The sequence below is a fragment of the Adiantum capillus-veneris genome, chromosome 3, assembly GCF_014529385.1.
Source record: "Adiantum capillus-veneris isolate H3 chromosome 3, ASM1452938v2, whole genome shotgun sequence".
Taxonomy (NCBI): Eukaryota; Viridiplantae; Streptophyta; class Polypodiopsida; order Polypodiales; family Pteridaceae; genus Adiantum; species Adiantum capillus-veneris.
In genome coordinates, this window is record NC_140933.1 from 181,005,939 (window position 1) to 181,030,840 (window position 24,902).

At 45.7% G+C, this 24,902-nt stretch overlaps 1 protein-coding gene across 1 annotated transcript; it reads right to left on the reverse strand.

Moving 5' to 3' along the window:
* Nucleotides 1-247: 247 nt before the first annotated feature.
* On the reverse strand, nucleotides 248-748 carry LOC147462264 (uncharacterized). The gene has a single exon (XM_086503042.1). It carries the CDS (start codon nucleotides 746-748, stop codon nucleotides 248-250), a length of 501 nt encoding a protein of 166 aa, XP_086359168.1.
* Between the last annotated feature and the right edge of the window lie 24,154 nt (nucleotides 749-24,902).

Below are 24,902 nucleotides of genomic sequence, written 5' to 3' on the forward strand. Positions count from 1 at the left end.
GCTAGGCTTTACATTGGTAGGTCATTGGTCACTTTTAAGCCCTCAAGCGACTTCTCATTGCTTCTCATTCAAGGGAGCATCTGGGTGCTCATCATTCAAGGCTCCCATAAGTTCAATGGCCAAGTTAAAGAAGCCAATACAAAGACAAATCCCTTTTACAAACTTATTGACCCCAAAACTTATCGGCGGGGGGGGGGGGGGGGGTTCTCTTATTGACCCCAAAAACCCTCGAGATGCTAGATATAGCCTATCTCGTAGGATCTTTAGGACAGAAAAAAACCAAAGGTGGATGTGGAAGAATCCACCAAAGGCAACTCCTCAAGCTGCAGTATGAGAGTGCGTAGGATGAGCCACTGTGGTGGGGAGTAATGCCACTGAATGTGACCCCTGACAAACCTGGAAAACATTTGGGAGTGAGCCCTTCGTTGATAAAAACAAGCCTGCCTTCCCCGGCTTCCTCCACCAGAATGTACACAATAAAAGACGGTGTAGCACTAAGAACGTCGGGACAACAAGCTTGCCACACGTTCCATAATGTAATGGCAACTAGCATGCAAAACACCTCATATCGGAACACAGAATCATCATCCTGCGCATCCCCACTGTGTATCATGCTCAAGGTAATTATGAGATACCCTAAGGCTATCAGCATAAAAATCTGATATGTGGCAGCACCCTCAAAAAACAAAATCTGATATGTGAGAGCACCCTCAAAAACCAATGTCTGCCACGACAATGCATCAACCATTAGACTACTCCCCACATAAGAAAGCCAAACTCCACCCCTGCTATAGAAACAAGTAGTGCCAGAGCTCTCCAAACAAGAAGTGATGTGATGGATCTGCAAAGGCAGTGGCTGGAAGTCTCTACAATCCAACCAGAATTGATGGGTCATGCGAAACAAGGTTTTGCCATACATTCAGGCAATCTGACTTACACCACAGATGAGATCTTGACTGTCACAAACTGCTGACGTGTCAAAGCCTTGAATAAGAGAGCCAACCTGCACATGCCGGCCGAGGGGCCTAAACCCTAAGAAGAACAAGTAACAGAAGAAGAAGTCCTACCAACTTATGGGGACCCCGTCCGACAGGGCCCCAATTGACATAAAGGATTAAAATAAAGTAGGACTCTCACACACATACAAAAGAGACTTGCGCAAATTGATGACGTGGTAGATTTTTGAAAATTGCACCATGCATGACTAGTCACTTAGATTAGATGCATATCCTCCAGTTGCACGCAGCATGATCATCAGCATTCCCATAAAAATTCATCAAGGGAATTTTCCAGTGTATTAAACCTATTTTCCGATTTTTCACATTTTTCACTTATTTATTGACTTTTGTTGGGAACTAAGTAGGCAATTTTGCTAAGACAATATATAAGCAAACCAAAGCTAGCACTTTCTGGCAGAAGAGGTAGCAGGAGCATTGCTCAACAGGCCACTTCTCAAGCAAGACCAACCCATTCAACCTGGCGTTTCCTAGCCCTAAAGGCCAGCGTTTTCAGCGTAAGGACCAGCCTGGCGTTTTGGAGGATCACCAATCAGCCAACGATTCTAGCCAAGTGCCCAGTTCATCTAGCGTTTGGGGATTTCAGCCCATCCTTGCCGGCATCACAGATTCAGCCCTACACTTGGCGTTTTTGAACAGCCTCAGCCAACATTTTTGGGACAATAACCTCAACATTTTTGATAGCCCTCATCAACGTTTTGCACCAGCACTTCAGCACCAGTAGCATAGCGTTTTTTCAGCAGTTTTCCAGCACCATACTACAGCGTTTTTGCACCTGCAAATTCAGCACTTGAAACCTAGCAAGAGCAGCGTTTCTGGACAGCAGCAGAGCAGCGATTTGTATGACAACAGTCCAGCGTTTTCAGCCATAAGAAAAACAGTGTTTGTTGCACACGAAGGCACAATAGCAGATAGCGTCGTCCTCATCGGCGTCGTCATCATAGCAGCATTCAGTTTTCAGCCATAGTCTCTTCATCGTCGGCACCACCATCGGCCTTGACCTCGAACCATTTAGATTTGCATCAGCATCTTGCACCAAATTGTGCAATTAATAGTAGACCACTCTCGCCATCGAGTGTCACAAACTGCTAACGTGTCAAAGCCTAAAGAATGGGGCCAACTTACATATGCCGGCCGAGAGGCCTAAACCCTAGCAGAAGCAGAAGCAACAGATAGAAGAAAGCAGCACATTTCCGTCGGATTGCTGACGTGGCAGATGTACGGATTTCCAAAAATCACGCTGGCTGATGACTCGGCATACTATACAGATTTCCGCGTTTTGCGTTGGCTGATGACGTGGCAAGCTGTACGGATTTCCGTAAATTACGCTGGCAGCTTTTGGCATTGCTTTTTGGACCAGAAGCTTTTGAGTTTTAAAAGCTTTTTATTGTAACTGCTTTTCAGGCCAAGGGCCTTTAAATATGAGGTGAAGGCTCATTCTCTTGCATGCTTCTTGGAGAAGGTGCAGAGTCTGGAGTACCGGCTTGTACCGTATTGATGCAATATAAAGAAATACCGAAAGGGGCGCCAAGGTTTGGGGCCAATACTCTCTGGGGTGGACTTCCGCCACTCCGTGTCGCGTGTCGTCTCTCTCTTTCAGTTCAGTTGCTAAAAGTCTCTCTGGGGTGGAATTCCGCCACTCCGTGTCGCATGTCGTCTCTCTCTTTCAGTTCAGCTGCTATTGAAGTGCTAAAAGTCTGTTCAGTCTGTTCTTTTCTATTGGCACGTGGTGCCCGTCTTGTGACATCGAGAGTGGGGTCCTTGGAGGAGTGTTTGACAACGTCCTGGTGTCATATTCTCTTCTCTCTCCATCTCTCAGTCTCAGCACCTTCATTTACAGTGTTTATCCACTTTGTTTGTGATCACTTGCACTCTCTCATTAAAGCACGGAAGGCTCTCCCTTCCCTAAGAACAAGGAACCTTGAGCACAGTTCAGAGCACTATCTTGAGCAAAGTTCAAGATTCACTTCCGTTACACCTTACATTGTTATCAGAGCTTTGGCAGTGTTTTGTATCACTCAAGGAAAGAACCACAAGAATTTTTTTGCTTGTTGTGGTCGCACGAGCCCAAGTTCGCTTGGGCGTTTCGATTCCTAATCGTGTTTTTGAAGAGTGACATGAATCCCAAGAAAGAAGGGCTTGTCCAGCCTCCCCTTGTGCCTCTTTTCACTCATTGAGAGCGGACCGTGCACTTAGCGGCCGGCCAATCGATGTGACCTTGGTGTGAGTGCAAGGCCGCCAAGGGGTGCGCCCGTGGAAAAGAGCAAAACTCGGGTGAAGGGAAGATCCTTCTCTAGCACAAATTGCAAGCGAAAGAAGAACCTCAAGAACTCAAGAACCTCAAGACCCCAAGACCCTCAAGAACCCAAGACCCACAAGAACTTAAGAACCAAGAACACAGTGTATAGTCATTACCCGAAGCGGAATAGATACTTCGCATGGAGGTGGTCAGCATGGGAGTGGTGCAGAAGAGTTTTCCCCACCATGAGGTTTTCCCGACCCTCCCCCTTCCCCATCTACGCCACGGATATAACCAAATCCTATGGAGGCATTGGTCAAGTCGATGATGGAGATGATGGCAAAACAACAAGAAACGAATCGCGTTGTGATGGCACAACTAGAAAGAAAAGCAGAATGACAAGAAGCCTTGGAGCGTGAGCGTGATCAAGCGCGCTTGGCGGCTAAAGAAAGACAGGCAGAGCGTGCAGCCAAGCGTAAATGACACATGCAAGAGTTGGTACGACATGTTCTAGCCTCGAAGTCCGAGCCAACCAAAGATGTTGGCAGTTCATCAAGTGGCGCAAGCCGACATTCGGACTCCAACAACCCAGTCACAAAGAAGATCCAGTTCAGTAAGTATGATGGTAAGATAGATGCTACGGTTATTCATTCTTGGTTGCATCAATTTAATGCTTATTTTGTGACAACTAACAAGACAGGAAATAGCAAGGTTTTGACGACAGCTATGTGCCTTGCCGGTGATGCCATCAATTGGTACCACGCATGGCAAGAGGCACAGTTAGCCACGCACCTAGAGGAAGCCAACGATTTCACGCCCCTTTCCTTCAATTGGGCCGATTTCCAAGACAAGCTCAAGGCGCGGTTTATGCCACCTCAGTACCTCACACGATTGAAGGATGATTGGCACAGTCTCAAGCAAAATGGTATGCCAGTTATGTCTTTCTCTAATTGTGTTTTGCAGCTAGCCACCCAATTACGCAAGTCGGATGATGAGCGCAAAGAGACATTCCTTTATGGATTGGACGAGTATATCAAGTATGATGTCGAGGTGCTCGATCTAATCGATCTCAACAAGGCGGTAGCGATTACTCTCACACAGGAGATGAAGCACAACAAGAGAAAGCCTAAGGAAACCAAGACTTCGACAAGTATCTCTCAGACCTCGCAGTACCCTCAGAACAGTAAGAATGGTAAGAATGGTAAGAACGGTAACTCTTCTAACCAATCTTCCAATAGTCACTCAAAAAAAAACTCTTCTAATGAACCTAAGGGTAAGGCTAACATAATTGCTAAACCTAAGCTCACTCCATATGAAAAGGTAGCACAAGGAATTCTAGGAGGATACATCACGTCCGGAAGAGCAAAGCACTTATTCTAAGGAAGATCGTTGTTTTCATTGTCACATTAAGGGTCGCATAAAAAGAACATGTCCTAATCTTAACTCTAATGAATCTAAAGAATCCACAGAACCCACTTTCTCTGTCAACGCAATAAATGAGAACACGAGTGTGCCCCAAGTTTCTCATGACCCTCCCATTAATGAGTCTCTCATTAAATGTTATGGTCATATGACGGGGCATCGCTCCCGGTATGGACTCTCTCATCACGAAGGAGTGCCTTGACATGTTGTTTACAATTCAACAAGCTGCTTTCTTTAGAAAATTTTTTGGTCTCTCCTCTCTCAGGATGTGATATGATTTTGGGCATTCGATGGTTTCGTGAGCATAACCCTCTCATTGATTGGGCGGAAAATACGTTCACTTTCAATGCCAAAAGTGACTCTCCCATTGTCATTCGTGGAGAGCAAGTTGTTCATTCTTCATCTCTCATTTCTAATGTGCAGGCGAAAGATTGAACGGATTCTAGACAAGGAGACTCTTTCAGTCTCTTCTTTGCAGGATTTTCATGATAATGATGAGCATGATGATTTGAATGACAATGACAAGCATGATGATCACGATGTGATTTCTCACAAGCATGATGATTGTGTATGATCAAGACGTGATTGTTCACAAGGATGATAGTTTAGTTGATGCTTTTTCTAGCGAAGCTAATCTCGTTGCAGATTCGATCAATCACGAAGAATCGATCTTGGCTTTCGAGTCGAGGTCCACAGCACCTCCCCAAGCAGAATCCATTAAACAAGACGAACCGATCTTGGCTCTCGAGGCTAGGTCCAAAGAACCCCCACAAGAAGTACTATGTGTTCGCATGATTAGTCAGCACGCATTGTTCGAGTGTTTTATTCGTGGTCGTTTCCTGTATTTTAGTCAGCGTTTTTATGTGATCCCTTTTCCTAGGCATGGCATATTGTACGTTGAGCACGTTTCACTCATGAATGAGCACGGATGTATGCGGATTATTCATGAAAAGCTGAAAAGTATGCATTCAAGGAAGTCACATTCCATGTCTCTTCCTTGGCGCGACACAGTTGTAGAAAGAGCACAAGAAAGTATGAGCACCAAGCATGGGCATTTCCGTTGTGAATTGCCACAGTTGATTGATTTAGATCAGAAAGACAAGATTCGATCTCAATGTTTGCGTGTGTGTGGTAAACGGTTTGGCACTCTCTCTATTTGTTCATCTACATTACATGCACAGTCTTTGAGGCAGACGAGATCTTTCCCAGTCACTTTACATGAAATGGATATGTTCATGTTTTTGTGTTGGAAGTGGTTTCAGGAATGTTCAGCCTTGGAGATTCTTGAAGAAGGTGGACTTACGTCCATAAACAAAGTGGAAGCATTGAAGCAGTCTCCGATGACTTTGTGTCGCTTTCGGCATGGCCCAAAGAAGCAAGCATTGCAGACCTTTATGAAGCTCAAGTATCACGCGACCCACACATCAGAGTGGGCCGGCGAAGAGTCCTTTCCAGGATTCCAGACCCTGTTGGCGATCTCCCTCGATGCTATAAAGTACGGTATCAGTACCTCACTTTGAAAAGGAGGGGATGGCATGTGACACGTCCAACCCTATGTGTCCGTGGACAAGCTACAGCATGACCAGGGTTCAGTTCAATCAGTCAAGTCTAGATTAGGAAGTGATCTAGCACTTTTATGAGTCTGTTCGCAGACCGTGCATGACCAGTCACTTAGATTAGATGCATATCCTCCGATTGCACAAAGCATGATTATCAGCATTCCCATTCACAATCCATCAAGGGAATTTTCCAGTGCATTAACCCTTTTTCCCCTATTTTTGACATTTTTCACTTATTTATCGAGTGACCTTTTGGGAACTAGGTAGGGCAATTTTGCTAAGATAATATATAAGCAAACCAAAGCTAGCAATTTTCTGGCAGAAGAGGCAGCAGAGCATTGCGCAACAGGCCACTTCTTAAGCAAGACAAACCCATTCAACCTGGCGTTTTCCTAGCCCTAAAGGCCAGCGTTTTCCCCTAAGGACCAGCCTGGCGTTTTGGAGGATCACCAATCTGCCAACGATTCTAGCAAAGTACCCAGTTCATCCAGCATTTGGGGATTTCAGCCCATCCTCGCCAGCATCACAGATTCAGCCCTACACTTGGGGTTTTTGAACAGCCTCAGCCAGCATTTTTGGGACAATAACCTCAGCGTTTTTGACAGCCCTGATTAGCGTTTTGCACCAGCACTTCAGCACCAGTAGCATAGCATTTTTTCAGCACCATACTACAGCGTTTTTGCACCTGCAAATTCAGCACTTGAAACCTAGCAAGAGCAGCGTTTCTGGACAGCAGCAGAGCAGCGATTTGTGTGACAACAGTCCAACGTTTTCTGTCACAAGACGGGCACCACGTGCCAATAGAAAAGAACAGACTGAACAAACTTTTAGCACTTCAATAACAACTGAGCTGAAAGAGAGAGACGACACGCGACACGGAGTGGCAGAATTCCACCCCAGAGAGTATTGGCCCCAAACCTTGGCGCCCCTTTCGGTATTTCTTTATATTGCATCAACAGAGTACAAACCGGTACTCCAAACTCTACACCTTCTCCATGAATCATGCCAGAGAATGAGCCCTAACATCATATTTTAAAGTTTACAGTAAAACGCTTTCAAACTCAAAAGCATCTGCTCCAAAAGCAAAGCCAAGAAGCTGCCAGTACAATTCATGGAAATCCGTACAGCCTGCCACGTCATCAGCCAGCACAAAACGCGGAAATCCGTACAGCCTGCCACATCATCATGCCAACGCAATTTTTGAAAATCTGCCACGTCATCAGTTTTTTTGGGTGTGTGTGGATCCTGCTTTATTTTTCTTTATGTCGCTTGGGGCCCCATCGAATGGGGTCCCCATAAGTTGGTAGGACTTCTTCTTCTATTACTTGTTCTTCTTAGGGTTTAGGCCCCTCGACCGGCATCTTGAAGTTGGCTCCCTTCTTCAGGGCTGACACGTCAACAGTTTGTTACATTTTCAGCCATAAGAAAAACAGCGTTTTTTGCACACGAAGGCACTGTAGCAGAAAGCGTCGACGTCATCGTCGTCGTCGTCATAGCAGCATTTAGTTTCCAGCCATAGTCTCGTCATCGTCGGCACCACAGTCGGGCTCGACCTCGAACCATTTAGATTTGCATCAGAGTCTTGTACCAGAGTGTGCAATCAATAGTAGACCACTCTCGCCATCGAGAGTGGGGCCCTTGGAGGAGGGTTTGACAACTTGCTGGTGTCGTATTCTCTTCTCTCTCTATCTCTCAGTCTCAGCACCTTCATTCACAGTTTCCACTTTGTTTGTGATCACTTGCACTCTCTCATTAAAGCACGAAAGGCTCTCCATTCCCTAAGCACAAGGAACCTTGAGCACACTTCGGAGCACTCATCTTGAGCAAAGTTCAACATTCACTTCCGTTGCACCTTACACTGTACGGATTTCCACATTTGCGCTAGCTGATGACATGGCAGTTGTACGGATTTCCGTGATTTACGCAAACAGTTTTTTTGGCATTGCTTTTGGACTAAGAGCTTTTGAGTTTGCTTTTCATAGGCCAAGGGCCTTTAAATATGTGGTAAGGGCTCATTCTCTGGCATGCTTCTTGGAGAAGGTGCAGAGTCTGGAGTACCGGCTTGTACTGAGTTGATGCAATATAAAGAAATACCGAAAGGGGCGCCAAGGTTAAAGGCCAATACTCTCTGAGGTGGAACTCCGCCACTCCGTGTCGCGTGTGGTCTCTCTCTTTCAGTTCAGTAGTTATTTGAAGTGCTTAAAGTTGTTCAGTCTGTTCTTTTCTATTGGCACGTGGTGCCCATCTTGTGAAGTGGTATCAGAGCATCAGGCGTGTGCTTTTCTGAAAGCATACCGGTCCTATCAAAGAGCAAACAGAGCAAGATCGCACTTCCAAAGTTCATTGGAAATTTTGGCTACTCCCGCCCTTACTTCATTGCGCATCGGGCGCGCTCCCGTCTTCACCGCTCATGTCTTACAGGGCATAAGCCATAAAGATCACTTGCAAGAGAAGGATCCAAGGTTTGTTTTGAGTTGTTGTTTTTCTCAGAGACAGTACCATGCAAATGTTGATAGCTACCAAGCAGCATACTCCAAGTACTTGGCAAGCTTTTAAGAAAATTTTTGCCCCAAGTTATATGGTTTCTGACATCTTCCTTAGTAGTGCAACTTCTAGCAAAGTGGGGAATCTCGAAATCCTTGCCATGGAAACCCTAGCAGATTATAACTTGAAGTTTCTCGACATCTCCCAGTAGATGTCTCTTCACGAGCAGATGACCTTGGAGGTCCAGTGCGATTGCCATCTTGGGACTACCATCGCCGCCAAAGAAACATTGTTTCTCCAAGAGCTGATGGACCATACTGTGTTCGGCCACAACCCTATGGAATGAACCTAACCCTAATTTTTTGATGCAGGTTTCGGGATGAAAGTCGGTCTACTTTTCGAGCTCGACTGATGTCGAGATTGCTTTTTAAGTTTGAAATCTGTTTGAGAACTTGTTTGGTGATTCTGTTTGGAATTTGTTTGAAATGGATGGTATCTGTTTTGAACCTGTCTTGGTGCCGATTTGAATTGTTTGACTCTGGTTTTAATATTGGTTTCAATGATTGGCGATTTTACTCTCGGCTGGAGAAGTGAGAAATACTGTTTTGGTATTGTTTGAACCTCGGAACAACGCAGGCCGATGCCTGGGGAGCGTTCCGTTGTATGCTAGAAAACCTCCGAACGACGCCGGCCGATGCCTAGGGAGCGTTTGGTTGTATGCTTGAACCTCCAAGCGATGCAGACAGCGGCCTGGGGAGCGTTTGGTTGTACAGTCCTCTGAGCTCATGGCCCGGACCTTTTTAGGTTATTTGCGGGGCAGTGACGAGGTAGTCGTTGAGTAGCTTCATACTGCAGACCGTTTGTCTCGAGGGAGTGCTCAACGGCGCTGTTTGTTGTGTCTTGTAACATGCATATGTAAGCATTTGTGTTGCATTGTGATGTGTCAACTATTGAATATTTCTAATTGGATGAGATTGCCTGGGTATGTAATTTTAGTGCATCAAGACACACGTGCAAGATCAGTACGGTATGGGTGTGATGGTTAATTTTACTACGCAAGAGTTCCGATCTGGGCGAAAGGAGAAGTTAACTCCTTGATCAAAAGGGTCGAGAGGAGAAGCTAACTCCTTAACAAAAAGAGAAAACTGATTGTCCCTCGGAATGACACTCGGAAATTTTTTTGAGCTAACTTGAATTGTCTTGCATATATGCTGTAATCGAGGACGATTACTCTCTTTCAAGAGATGTCACAAACTGCTGACGTGTCAAAGCCTTGAAGAAGGGAGCCAACCTGCAGATGCCGGTCGATGGGCCTAAACCCTAACAAGAACAAGTAACAGAAGAAGAAGTCCTACCAACTTATGGGGACCCAGTCCGATGCGGCCCAAAGTGACATAAAGGATTAATATAAAGCAGGACTCTCACACACACACAAAAGAGACTTGCACAAACAGATGACGTGGTAGATTTCCAAAAATTGCGTTGGCATGATGATGTGGCAGGCTATACAGATTTTCGCGTTTCGCGCTAGCTGATGACGTGGCAGTTGTACGGATTTCGCTGGCAGTTTTTTTGGCATTGCTTTTGGACCAGAGCTTTTGAGTTTGAAGGCTTTTCATGTAAACTGCTTTTCATATGCCAAGGGCCTTTAAATATGTGCTAAGGGCTCATTCTCTGGCATGCTTCCTAGAGAAGGTGCAGAGTCTGGAGTACCGGCTTGTACTGAGTTGATGCAATATAAAGAAATACCGAAAGGGACGCCAAGGTTTGGGGCCAATACTCTCTAGGGTGGAATTCCGCCACTCCATGTTGCGTAAGGTCTCTCTCTTTCAGTTCAGTTGTTATTTGAAGTGCTTAAAGTTGTTAAGTCTATTCTTTTCTATTGGCACGTGGTGCCCGTCTTGTGACATTGACTCAGAGAACACAACAGACTTCTAATAATGAAAGTAGAAAGAGAAAGAGTTCCCAAGAAAAGAAAGACAAAGATTCACGGCCTTGGCTCACTCTCTGAGAGAGGGCCAACTACATCAAAGAGGGAAGTGTTTCGGATGCAGGGAACATGGGCACGTCTCCGCGAAGCACCCTAAAAAGGCACAACAAGGACAGAATGAAGACAGGCCAGAGAGTTCGAGAGCAGCTGAGGAACGTGGAAGAAAAGGCAAGATGAAAGCGTGACTGGTTCCAGATTGCATGGGTACTGACCTAAGCACGATTGATGAAAGTACAGAACTTTGCCGAGCTTGGGGCAAAGTAAGAGACCAAGAAGCCATAATTTTCTTTGATGGAGGAGCCAAGGCCAACTGCATTTCACCTTAATTGGCGGCACGGCTTGAGATTACACCCGATCAGATGGGACCACAAGCAGAGACAGTTCTAGCGGCACCCATTCGGGACATAGCCATTACACCTGTCATTGGCAGCATTGTTAGGGGTATTTGGGGTACAAGAACTTCTACATAATGCCCTTGGAAGGTTGTGATGTCCTCCTTGGAGTCCCTTGATACCATAAGAACAACGCCGTGGTCGATTATCGGGCAAAGAAAGCGATATTGACAAATGAAAAGGGCCGAAAAATTGTACTTGATGTGAAATTGAAGGCGAGTTTGTCCCTATTGTACCGGCTTCGACCGTTTCGAAATTAATGAAATCCACTCTGTTTGTAGATCAGAATCGCTCCGAGACATGTCTATAAGATAGCCTTTCGGACAAGTTTCGGTTTATATGAATTTTTGGTGATACCTTTTCAACTTACCAATGCTCCAGTGACTTTCAACCGAATGATGGATAGGATTTTCCGAGAGCATCAATCTTTTGTGAGCACTTTCATTGATGATATTATAGTTTTCTCTAACGATGAAGCACAACATCAACAAACACTCAATTTTTCTTGCCAGAAATACACTTTCTAGGACACATCGTCTCAATAGCTGGAGTACAGATGGACCGGCGGTTCATTCGGAAGTTTACAGAGGTAGCTTCCCCTTTGCACATATTGACTTAGAAAGGAGTCCCTTTCTCGTGGGGACAATGTTGACTTTGCCAAACTTACAAAGCCATTCAAAGTATATTGTGATGCTTGTGGTCATAGTCTGGGAGCAAGAGCCACGTGATTGCCTATGAAAGCCGATTGTTTTCAACGCCAGAATTGACAACACAAATTTATGAGAAAGAGCTATTGGCAGTGATCCATGCTCTTACTCAATGGCGACATTACCTATTCGAAGCGATTTCACGGTCTTTACTGATCATCAGATTTACGCTACTTGTCAGAAAAGCAAATGTGGTGAGCTAACATCTTGTCACAGTTTCACTTCCAGATTGTCCATGCTCAGGGACAGAAAAACTTGGGGCATATGCATTATCTTGGAAGCCCCTAGTATTGGCTATTTCCGCAATTCATCATAGCAGCTTTGAGCACATGGTTGATCAGTACGCCACAGATCGGGGTTTTCCAATGTATTCACTCGAATTCAGCATCGGGAGGTAGTAGCGGGATATTCCATAAGTGATGGCTACTTGATGAAGAAAACGATCTTGTGCGTCACACAACCGTTGAGGAAAAAGATTCTGACTAAGTGCCATTGTCCACCTTTACGGGTCACCGCGGCATCGACACACACCTTGAAAGGTGTGGCGCGTTACTTCTTTTGGCCAAGATTCAAGAAAGATGTGCACGACTTTATTTGCAGTTGTTTAGTATGCCAGGAAGTCAACTTTGATAGGCATAAGACACAGGGATTACTACAGCCTTTACCCATTCCCACCGCCCCTGGGAAAGTATTGCAATGGATTTTATTTTTGATCTCCCGAAGACACAGAGTGGGCATGATGCCATTTGGACTGTCATTGAACAGATTTAGCAAGCAAGCTCACTTTCATTCCAGTGAAGAAAACAGCCAAGCCGGATCATTTAGCGAGACTGTTCATTGCACAGATTTTCACACTACATAGCATGCCTGAGACAATAGTCTCCGACAGAGATCCTCGATTCACGAGTTTGTTTTGGAGGGCTATTTGGGAGAACATTCGCACACGGTTGCAGTTCTCGTCATGATTCCACCCGCAGATAGATCGGCAATCTGAGATTGCAAATTCAGTTGTTCTCAATTTATTAAAGTCTTACATCTCTTATTAGAAGATTCAATGGGAAATTGTTTTGCCTTTTGTGGAATTTGCCTACAATAACACGGTTCACTCTTCGACGGGGAAGGCGCCATTTGTGATAATGGAGGGTGCTCCGAAGATTCCACCCTTCCTTCACACTAAAGACAAGACTTTTGAAGCCAACCATTACACAAGGGACTTGGACACTCCTTTTGCCAAGTCCAGGAGGCTTTAGCGAAATCTGAAGAACAACATAAGAAGGCAGCAGATCAACATCGACAAGATTTGAAATTAAAGTAAGACGATTGGGTGCTCTTATGTTTTGAGGAGGCACGCCTAAGAAAAGGAAAGGGAAAGGAGCGGCTTTTTCCAAACCTTAGCATGAGGTATTATGGCCCTTTCCAAATAAAAGAAAAGATAAATGATGTCTCCTCTTGGCTCAAGCTGCCCGATACTTGGAAGATTCACAATGCATTTCATATGAGTCTATTGAAGCCTTTTTAAGGTGATGTGTCAGTTGATGGAGCGCCTGATGAGTAACCCGAAGTGGAGGAAAGCGAGGAGATACTCCTTCCAAAACAGATTTTGGCACACAAAGAAAGAAAGATGAAAGGTAAAGTGATTTGGCATTTCTTGGTTAATTTAAGGACTATCCTGCATTGGATGCGAAGTGGATGGAGGAGGAGGACCTAGCAGATACTCCTTAGATTTTGGAACTTTACCTTGAAGCATTCGGTTCAGCATAGTCTACTCCGATAGAACTCCGAAATCAACAAGGGTGATTCTAGTGTAGCGGGTTTGCACAAGCGGGGAGTTACTCCCCTCCTTTATCAACAGATTACCCCGATTTTTTGATAAGGTCACTGACGTCCCCTTTGGGTTTCACGGATACTAATGGGCTGACCAGTATTCTGCTGTATGGCTTTATTCCACGGAATTCCCGAAATTGAATATGATTGCTTTGTACTCTCTCATTTGACTTGTTTGAGTGCACGAACTGAAAGACGAAATACTACAACATTTTTGGTCTCATAAATCTCTATAGACATGATTGCAATAAGAATTAGTTAATCGCGGATCGGTGAGGTCCGGAATGGATTTAGATGTCGAGTGATGTCGAGTGATGTGATTGTCGATTTGTACAAGTGCTAGATGTGTCGTGTCCAGTGCGTCGGTACTAACAGTCAGTGTCTACTAAGACACTTTATGGCCTCTGTCTGTTTTGCAAGCGTAATCGAGGGCAATTACAGTTCTTTCAAGAGGGGGGTATGTCACAAACTGATGACGTGGCAGTGCCGGACACACTCTCAATTGATGACATGGCTGATGGTACGGATCTCCACCAATCCATGTGACTGGCTGTTGTACGGAATCCCGTGATTCGCGTTAACTGGCTGACGTGGCAGTAAAGAATCCTCCGATTCGCGTTGACTGGATGTTGACGTGGCAATGCGTACGGATTTTTGCTTTTCATGCTCGCAGGCAGTACGGATTTCCGCAGCTTATGCTGACTACTTTTTGTTGGCAGATTTTAGCCAATGAGGTTTTTGGGCCATATTGCTTTTGATATCAATGCTTTTGGGGCTCTGCTTTTAGCAACCCTTGTAAATCTTTATAAGTAACCTAAGGGGCTCACTCTGCAGAGCATCTAGGCGCAGAGTCTGAGAGCGAGCACCCGCGGGTCGGTTGTACTTCGCTCAAAGATTAATATAAAAGAAACACCGAAAGGGGCGCCAATCTCTGGCGACAGTACCTCTTGGCACGGAACTATGCCGGGCTGTGCCGCCTTTCTTTTGATTTGTGAAGTGTTTTGAAGTGAATCTCTGATGTGTCGCGGTAGAATCTTGACTTAAGGTGACCAAGTTTGTTGCAAGACTCCTCTAATCTAGCATCCAAAAAACCCATCCAAAGTAGGGATCCCTCAAGAAAACTCCAGTCTGGACTCTGCTCTGTCATGAATTTCTCAGAATTGAGAAGGAGAATCCCCAACGGCATATGGCATGACGCAGCCCACTCTACTGCCAGATGAAACCAAAACAAATTCTTCAGAATACACCAACATTTAAAGAAGAGAGAGCTATGCGTAAAGTCCTACAAAAAAGGACGCAATTTAACACTATTCACTTCGGCCAATCTGTTATAAATTGAAGAGAGTAGTGTGATGGGCCGCCTATTATGTCCCGCTCACAGGAGAGGGGATCTAACCTAGACGCCGTCGGGATGGGCTGCTAGTGTCCGAGTGAACGTAGTGTGAAACCGGCCAATGTGGCCGCCATTATTATAAAAGGGAGGCCAAGGCCTCATTTGTAGTTATCGACCCCCCATTGGCAGAGTGCCAGTGGTTAGCTTGCGAGGCTAGGAGTACGAGAGGTCACCTCGAGGAGGTAAGGCGGGTTGGTTTTCCGAAGCGTGTCTGTAGGCGGCCTGTGTAGCCCACTCCTTGGGTTCGTTTCATGGTATCAGAGCCGACTTGGCTGGTTAGAGTCGAATAATCACTATTTCATGCAAGTTTTGATGAAATAACCGTTTAATTGATAATTTTCTTCTCATGAGCATGTTTGCAGGTGAAATTTAATGTGCTTCTCGCTGATGTGATTTTGTATAAAATTCAGCAATTTAGCAGTTGGAAGTGCTGAAAATCAATGGATTTTTATTGCTTTTGCTGATTTTTGATGAGAATCAATGACTTATTCATTGATTTGCTGACTAAATTCAGCGAACAGAAGCTTTAATCTTTCTCTGTGCTCCTCTTCTGTGCGAAGTACAAAGACAGAGAGAGAGAGAGAGAGAGAGAGAGAGAGAGAGAGAGAGAGAGAGAGAGAGAGAGAGAGAGAGACCTCTCTGAGCGGCCTGGTCACTTGGGGTTTTTTTTAAAGTATGGTTTGAAACCTGTAGTTTATTAAGACTCACTAACAAAGACTAGAAAGTTTGCAAAGAATTCAGTTTTTGGCTCTGTTGCTTCTCTCCCACCGCTCCTCTCTCTCACCCGCTCGCACTCCCGCGCTCCCGCCATCACTTGCTTGACTTTGGACGATTACGCCAACGCATAGCGCTCTTCGAAGTTCAACTTTTCGCGATCAAAAAGTGTAGAAAAGGCCCAGTTTCGCTTGAAATTTTCAGTTTTTCACACATTTCGCCATGGATTCCTCCAACTCGGATGCGCAGCGTGACGACGCGCCAGGTAACATTCAAATTCCGTTTACGCATGCTCTATACACATGGATTACAAGTACTTTCTAGAACTTCGACCAGCGTGTTTCCGTTCAGAAAACGCAAACATTAAAACGAAAATTCGCTTGGCCTCTCTCAAAGGGGCCGTGCAAGGGCTTGATTCTCGGCTTACTACTCTGGAAAATACGGTTCAATCGATGACTGTGCGTATTTCTGAGGACGGAACCCATCTCCAACAACTGCAGACGCAGGTTGCTGCTTTTGGGCGTTCACAAGGTGGTCCAACTGCCACGATTCCGTACAAAACCACTAATTTCTCGGGAGAAGAAGCGTTCACCTTCTACAAGGTGGATTCCGGGCACGCTGTGCGCTGGGATTACCATTGGGCCTTAATCAAGGACAAAGCCCCAACTGATGTCGAGGATGCAGTGGCAAAGGCCAGGACGTTCCATTTGATAAATGGAGCGATCTATGAGAAGAAAAGAACTTCAGACCATCAATCCGGTGAGGGCGCTTCAAGGAGCGAACCCCAATTCCAGCAAAAGTCCAAATCATCGCCGAGATCTTCTCAGGAGAAGAAGAAAGCCAAAAATGCTTCAATTGCTGATTCAGTGAAGAAGGGGGCTTACTTCGGATGTGGCCAAACATGTCACCAAATCAAGGATTGCCCCAACAACAAGACAAAGAAACCGCAAGGTTGTCCTTCGGTTCAAATTCACGAGATCTCACGTAACTCTGATGTCATTCAAGTTAAAATCCATCATTTAGCGCACAGTTCATGCACTAATTGTACTTTTAGCACCAAAGTGTTTGATAAGCACGATCTTCTCCGTTTCCCTGGGAAGATCAATGGTCACGACGTGACCGTACTCGTTTAGCTCAGACAATTTTGTGGATGTAAAATTGGTGCAGAAACTGAGACTGCGGACGCGAAACAGTGACCATGAGTATCGCGTGACGATGCTCGTGGCAAGAATATGGATGTATGGAATTAGATGGTTCCAAATTTGTCGCTCGAGCTAGCTGACTACTAAAAGAACCTAGATTTCCACATCATGCGCCTAGATAGAGCAGATGTTATTTTACAAATTCCATGATTTTATGATAAACAAAACTCATTGTATATAGACTATGTACATCACTCTCTTGTTTTTGTTAAGCAGGACATGCCTCATGTATATGTGTCGCTTTGTAATCACATTTCTGTAAATAATGGTTTTGCAATACCAGTTGTTATTGTTTTGAAAATGTATAAAGATACAAAGTCTTTTGATGTTGACTTTTATCAATGTGTACCATCTGCTTGGTTTAATTCATTAGTGCTTGGTACTTCTGTCACTGAATTTCGTAAAAATGTTTCATGTTGTTGTGTTGAACTTACGGATTCCAATGAATCCAACCTTATCCGAGAAATCATGACTAATTTCAAGGATGTTTCCTCCGATGATCTACCTCCTGGCTTGCCGCCTTCGAGAGGACTCATGGCATTGAGTTGGTGGCCGGTAGTCAACCCTTCTCAAAGCAACCCTATCAGTTTAGTAAAACCGAGGAGGACAAGATTCAGCGGCAGCTGAAAGATTATCTCGATAGAGGGGAGCGACAATGTTACTTTCTCCGAAGAAGGATAACACTATGCGTTTTTGCGTAGATTACAAGGGGTTGAATAAGCTTACTGTCAAAAACAAGTATCCGCTCCCGCGTATGGGCAATCTGATAGATCGACTCCATGAGGCATTGTATTTTACGAAGATAGACCTGCGCTCAGGCTATCACCAAATACGGATCAAACTGGAAGATGTTCCCAAAACGGGTTCCATACGCGTTATGGTCAGTATGAGTTTTTCGTCTTGCCTTTTGGTTTGACCAATGCTCCAACCACGTTTCAGCAGATGATGAATAATCTGCTGAGACCATTTTTAGGCAGCTTCGTTGTTGTATTTCTCAATGACATCTTGATCTACAGTCGAAGTTTATCTGAGCACTTAGCGTATATACGCAATGTTCTCAAGGTACTGAGAACTGAGAATCTTTATGCTAAGGCTTCTAACTGTGAATTCTTTAAGAAAGAGCTTCTGTACTTGGGTCACATCATTACTCACGATGTAATTCGTGTTGACCCTGAAAAGTTGGATAAAGTGCGAAATTGGCCCATTCTGAAGAATGTGCGCCAAGTGAAGTCCTCTTTAAGCTTTACAAGATTCTTTCGCAAATTTATCAAGGATTACTCTAGAGTTGTTTTGCTCCGCTTACGCAACTTTTAAAAGGAGGGGTGAAAGGGCCGAAGACTTCAAGTCCTCACCGTAAAGGTAACCCCCCTGTTGTCTGGAATGAGCGTCATCGACGAGAGCTTTCGGACACTAAAGCACTTGGTGACTATTGCGCCAATATTGCACATTGTGGATCCTAGCAAACCGTTTGTGGTTGAAATGGATGCTAGTGATTATGCCATTGGTGCGGCGTTATACCAGGATGGACGTCCTGTTGCGTTTGAAAGTAAGAAACTTTCTGACGCTAGGATGCGTTATCCAACGTATGAGAAGGAGCTTTACGCCGTAGTCCACGCCTTGAGGACATGGCGACACTACTTGTATGGCTCTACGTTTGCTGCATGGACAGACCATCACTCTTTGCGCTATGTCAGGGTGATCTCAGAGGTCAGAAGGCTAGATGGGTTGAGCTTATGCAAGAGTTTGACTTTGAGATCTGTTATATAAAAGGATTCAGCAATCGAGTTGCTGACGCACTCAACAGGATTCCTGAAGTTAATGCCTTGTCTATGGCTGAAATCTCGACGGATTTCTATCTCTCTCTCTCGACGGCTATGTCGTTCAGATAGCAATTTTGGCAATATATGGAACGAGATCGAAGCGGGGCATGTACAGGCTTGGGTGGTCCGGAGACCCAAGTGAGTCTTGTCGGAGAGACGAGACAACGACAATATTCCATTAGAGGTGGACTATTGTTCAAAAATGGAAAAGTCTACGTGCCGGAAATCGATGAGGTTCGACAAAGGATTTTGTTTGAATGCCACGATGTTCCTAGCGCTGGGCACCCAGGCATCCAGAGAACTTTGGCTTTGGTTAAGCAATATTTCTATTGGCCAAGGATGCGCTCTTACATAGAGAGCTATGTGAAGAGATGCGCTCAATGTCAAGTCAATAAGGCAGAGCACCTTAAGAAAGCTGACCTGCTACATCCATTGGAAATCCCGAATGCCAAGTGGCAGAGTACTTCCATGGACTTCATCGTTGGTTTGCCAAATACTAGTCGGGGCAATGACGCCATTTGGGTTGTGGTCGATAGACTCACAAAAATGGGGAAGTTTATACCAACGAAGTCGATAGTAAAAAGCCACGAGTTCGCGGTAGACCAGCTTTATAAGTTGTATGGTCTGCCAGAGGATATCGTCAGTGATTGAGATACTAAGTTCACTGGCCGATTTTAGCGAGATGTGTTTGCTCCAGAGTTACCAGGGAACGGGTATTTCCTTGCTTGGAACGCCGGAACGGCATTCCGGCAGGTCGGCAGTGAATGGAACGCCCCGGAACGGACTGCCGTTCCGACAGTCGGGGTCTTACCGGAACGGCCGGCCGGAACGCGTTCGGAACGGGGCCGGAACGGCGGAACGGACGGAGCATCCGGAACGGCAGAATTGCAACGGATATAAACGGGCAGAAATTTGAAAATTTCTAACGTTTAGAAAACGGGCAGTAAGCCCTCAAAAGCTATATATTGCCAAGCCTTCACACCCTTTTCCTTCACAAGCTCTCAAGCTCTCTTGCTCTCAAGCTCTCTTGCAAGTTGCTCTAGCCTCTCAACTTGCAAGCTCTATTGCTCTTGAGTCTCTAGCTCTCAAGGCTCATTGCTCAAGCTTCAATCTCTCAAGCTCTCAAGCTACCAACTTCCAAGCTCTCAAGCTCTCAACCTACCAAGCTCTCAAGCTCTCAAGCATCAAGCTCTCAAGCTCTCTCTTGCTCTCGAGTCTCAAGGCTTTAAGCCTCAAGCTCTCTCGAGTCTCCTTCCAATTTCCATCATCTAGATTCCATGGCCTCTTCTTCTCGTTCAACCCCCTCCGTTCATGCGGGCAACACTCAAAAGGCGAAGGAATGGTCATGGTGGGATGAAGTGACCTCGGAGGGCACCTTGTCGGCGGCGGGAGGTTCTCGTGCATGGGCATGCAAGCTATGCTCCTACACACGGAAAGGGGGGCATGACAAAGTGAGGGCACACTTTCTTCAAGTGCCGGGACATGAGGTGAGATTTTGCTCCAACGTAACCATCGAGAAGAGGAAGGACCTCGAGAAAAAGGATCGGCAATTCAACCACAAAGCCAAGCCCGCACGCAAAGGTATTGATCCAAAGACCCTCATTTTCCCTTCTTCCTCTCTACCCGGTGTAGGTGTTGGTGCATCTTCACAAGGTCCAAAACGTCGCCAAAGGACCCTTGCCACCTCTTGGGACCCAAAGAAAGGAAGAGGTGGATGCGGCCGTGGCTCGATTCTTCTATCACGACCATATCCCATTTGTCGCGGCGAGGTATGTTCATTGTTTTATGATTTATCAATCTTCTCTCTCATTTCTTCCGTTATCATCGTTTCCACTTTTTTGATACTAACCTCTTCTATGTTTGATCGAAATAGGTCGGAGTATTGGAAAGTCATGGTGCAACGGATAGGAGAGTATGGCACCGGCTATGTGCCGCCATCTTCAGAGGCTCTCCGAACCACCTTGCTCGATCGAGAGAAGGCTATCGTGGAGCAAGCAACCCTCAACATTCAACGTCTTTGGGCAAAACATGGCGTTTCCCTCATTGCCGACGGATGGAGTGATACAAGGAAGAGATCTATCCATGGTCTCGTCGCATACTCCAGTGGAGAGATGTACTTTGTGCACACTCATGATGCCACTGAGAGTGGCAAGTCCGCCGATGTCCTCTCTGCAGAGTGGACAACGGCCATAGAAACCATCGGTGAGCAACACGTGGTGGCCTTTGTCACAGATGGGGAGGCATCAAACAGGGCAGCAGCAGCTATCATAGAGGGCCACTATCCGCATGTGACAGTGTGCTTTTGCATGGCACACTGCTTGAACAACCTTCTAAAAGACATCGGCAAGCTAGACTGGATTGCTCCAGTCATTGCTGATGCAATGAAGATGGTTACTTTCATCGGCAATCACAACTTGGTTCGGAGTGAGTACCTCAAGAGGTCGGGCGGCAAAGTGCTTCTAAAGTATTCAGATACCCGCTTCGCATTCAACTTTCTTCTTGTGCGCAGGCTGTCTGAATGTCAAAATGCGGTCCGACAGGTCTTCATCAGTGATGAGTTCACCACCTCCCCCTATGCAAAGACAGTTGCAGGGATTTTGTGCAAGGATAAGGCAGAGGATCTTGAGTTCTGGAAGGAGCTCAAGAGTCTAGATGCACAGGTAAAACCGGTGGTTCATTTGCTTCGAGTTCTGGATGGCATGGATCCTTGCATTGGCAAGATTTATGAGACAATGGACCGCATGATTGAGCAGCTTGCACAGCTTGAGCCGAACGCAGAGCGATATGAGGAGATCCATGTGCTTTGCAGCTCGAGGTGGAATTCATATGCCTCTCCTTTACACGGGGCAGCGTACATGGTGGATCCAGAGTTCCAGGGTGCAGGGCAAGAGACAGATAGGGAAGTCATGAACCAATTTACAGAGATCTTAAACAAGATGGTTCTAGACAGAGATGGGCGATGCATTGTCAGAGATCAGCTGAGACAGTACAGAGAGATGCGGGGGTCATTTGGCAGTCCAGATGCTCAGATTGATCGCAGGAAAATAGGTTCAGTGCTTTGGTGGGAGGACTATGGCTATGATGGCCCTGAGCTTCAGAGATTGGCGATCCGTATTCTCAACCAGTCAGTTAGTACCTCATGCTTGGAGCAATTGTGGAGTACCTTTAGCCACATTGCTTCCAAGAAGAGAAATCGACTTGGAGTGGAGAAGGCTAATGATCTTGTCTTCGTCAGCGCAAATTTGAAAATGCTTTGCAAGAGTACAGACAAACAGACAGATCCTTTTACACAGTGGGAGATGGAGCAAGAGGCTTCTCAGGCGGGTGGAGATGCACATCCACCAACACCAGGTACTTCATCTGTGGCTGAGATCGAGCCGGACCTAAACCTCGATGATGAGGAATGGGAGGATGTGCATGATTTACAGCCGGCTACTACGGATTGGGAGGCCTCTCAGGCTAGTGGCTCTTGAGTCTTGAGTCTTTGCCATTTATCCTTACCTTTTTGTATGGCTGCTTCAGTGCTTGAGCCTTGCCCTCTTTGCCATTTGTAGCTACTAGCATCTTTATGGTATTTGTCACCTTCAGTCTTTTGGTATTGTGGTCACTGAAGTCTGGTTTGAACTTTGCCCCCCTTTGGTTTTTTTGTAGTACCTTGGCCGCTGGCGGCCCTTGAGGCTTGTTACTATGTTAGCCATAATTAATTCCAAAGTGTTATCTCTGACTACTACTCTTGCAATTATTTGAGAGCATTGTGTATGTACTATGGGCATTGTGTTTTCTCATTGTTGTTCATCTGGCTATGTACTTTGAAGTTTGGGCGCCTCACATCCCAATCAAGTCATAATAAGGTTAAATGGTCTTCAAATCGTGTTTTTTGTGGGTATTAGAGTCAAAGTACTCTAATACTACTTGTATTCAAACACATAACGCTAAAAAAAATAATATTTGGGTGTTTTTTTAGCCTGCCGTTCCGCGCCGTTCCCGTTCCGAGCCCATTCCCGTTCCCCCGTTCCGCAGGGAGGCCCGTCGCCGTTCCTGTTCCGCGTTCCGGGTAACTCTGGTTTGCTCATCTTCAGACGAAGTTGAGTATGTCGTCTTCTAACCATCCTGAGCCGACGGACAAACTGAGAGGATGAATCAGATGTTAGAGGACATGTTGAGAGCCTATGTCTCTCACCAGCAGTCTGATTGGGAAAGGTATCTTTCACAATTAGAGTTTGCCTACAATAGTAGCAAGCACTCTGCTACTAGATTTAGCCCATTCATGCTGATGTATGGATTTGAGCCTAAATCCCGATTGCTTTTGGCTTAGAGATCGAGTCACTACTTATGCTAATCAAAAGAGATCTCCGAACTGGCTAAGGACAGTATAAGATCGGCTCGAGATCGAGTCACTACTTATGCTAATCAAAAGAGATCTCCGAGGACTCTAGAGGTGGGACAATGGGTCTATCTGAAGATACCCAAAGATTCCAAGACCATGAGAACGGGGAAGCATTATAAGCTTTCAGCTAGATATTCTTAGTCACAAAGAAAATTGGCCAAGTTGCCTATAAACTCGCTCTTCCTTCGGATGTTAGTGTACATCCAGTGTTTCATGTCAACCGCCTTAAGAGTAAAATTAGGCGAAACCGACGTTGTTGTGTCTATCGAGGAAAATGTATGGAAAGATATGCAAAATGAGTATTTCCTCAAGAACCAGAGGCAATTTTATATCATCGTACCCGTCATTCGCGCCAAAAGGCTTATGGCATGTACTTAGTTAAATGGAAAAGTCAATCTAAAAGGTTCGCCACTTGGGAATCAATTAGAGCTTTGAAAGCTCAGTATCCCCACTTCATTGATGAGGACATCAATGGTTCACAAAGGGGGACGTATGTTATGTCCCGCTCACAGAAGAGGGGATCTAGCCTAGATGCCGTCGGGATGGGCATCCAATGTCCGGGCAGATGTAGTGTGAAACAGGTCAATGTGGCCGGCCATTATTATAAAAGGGAGGCCAAGGCCTCATTTGCAGTTATCGACCCCCCCACTAGCAGAGTGCCAGTGGTTAGCCGGCGAGGCTAGGAGTGTGCGAGGTCACCTCGAGGAGGTGAGGCCGGGTGGTATGGGACACTCGGTCTTACAGGCGCAAGCCTACGTCCTGGAACACTGGCCCCAGCACGGGGGAGCTGCCGGATTGTGGCTATGGTTGTCACGTGGCACATCCAACCCTATGTGTCGGTGGACAAGCTACTTCATAACAAGGGTTCCGTCAATCCAATCAGTCTACATTAGCAAGTGTTCTGGCACTTTTGTGAGTCTGTCCCAGACCGTGCATGTCCAGACACTTAGTGTAGATGCATATCCTCTGGTTGCACACAGCATGATCATAAGCATTCCCATCAGAATCCTTCAGGGGGAGTTTCCAGTGCATTTAGCCTATTTTCCCTATTTTTGACATTTTTCACTTATTATTTTTAAGTGACTTTTGTTAGAGATAGGCAGGGAAAATTGAGTAAGTTTGTATATAAGCAAAACCTAGACTAGCACTAATTGGCAGAAGAGGCAACAGGAGCCAAGCTCAACAGGCAACTTCTCAAGCAAGAACCTTGGTGGTTTCCCCTCCAAGCCAAGATCCCATCCCTGGCGATTCCATCAAGCAGTCCTCCCTAGCGTTTTTCATCACATCGCCCTAGCCTCTCAATACTTGGCGTTTTTCAGCAAGTCTCCACCGCAAGCAGATCAACATCCCTAGTGTTTTTCCCAAGCCTAGCGTTTCCAGATTTGCAGCATTTAGCAATGGCGTTTTCAGCAATGAAGCAACATCAGATTCAGCCTTAAAAGACCTGCAGTTTCAGCTCTAAAAGACCATCAGTTTCAGCCCAAAGGAACATCAGTTTTCAGCCCTAAGACACGCAGATGTTCAGCCATAAAGAGCAGCAAGGGCAGCGTTTTCTTTTGCGTTTTCAGCCGCAGCAGATTTCAGCCCATTAGCGTTTTTGGACAGCAGATAAGGAGTAGCACATTTCAGCCCTTAGATCGGTTTCGCCGTCTGCGTCGTCGTCATCGACGTAGTCTAGACTTGCATCAGTTTCATGCTTTTGTACCAATTTGTGCAATCAATCGTAGACCACTCTCGCCAATGAGAGTGGGGC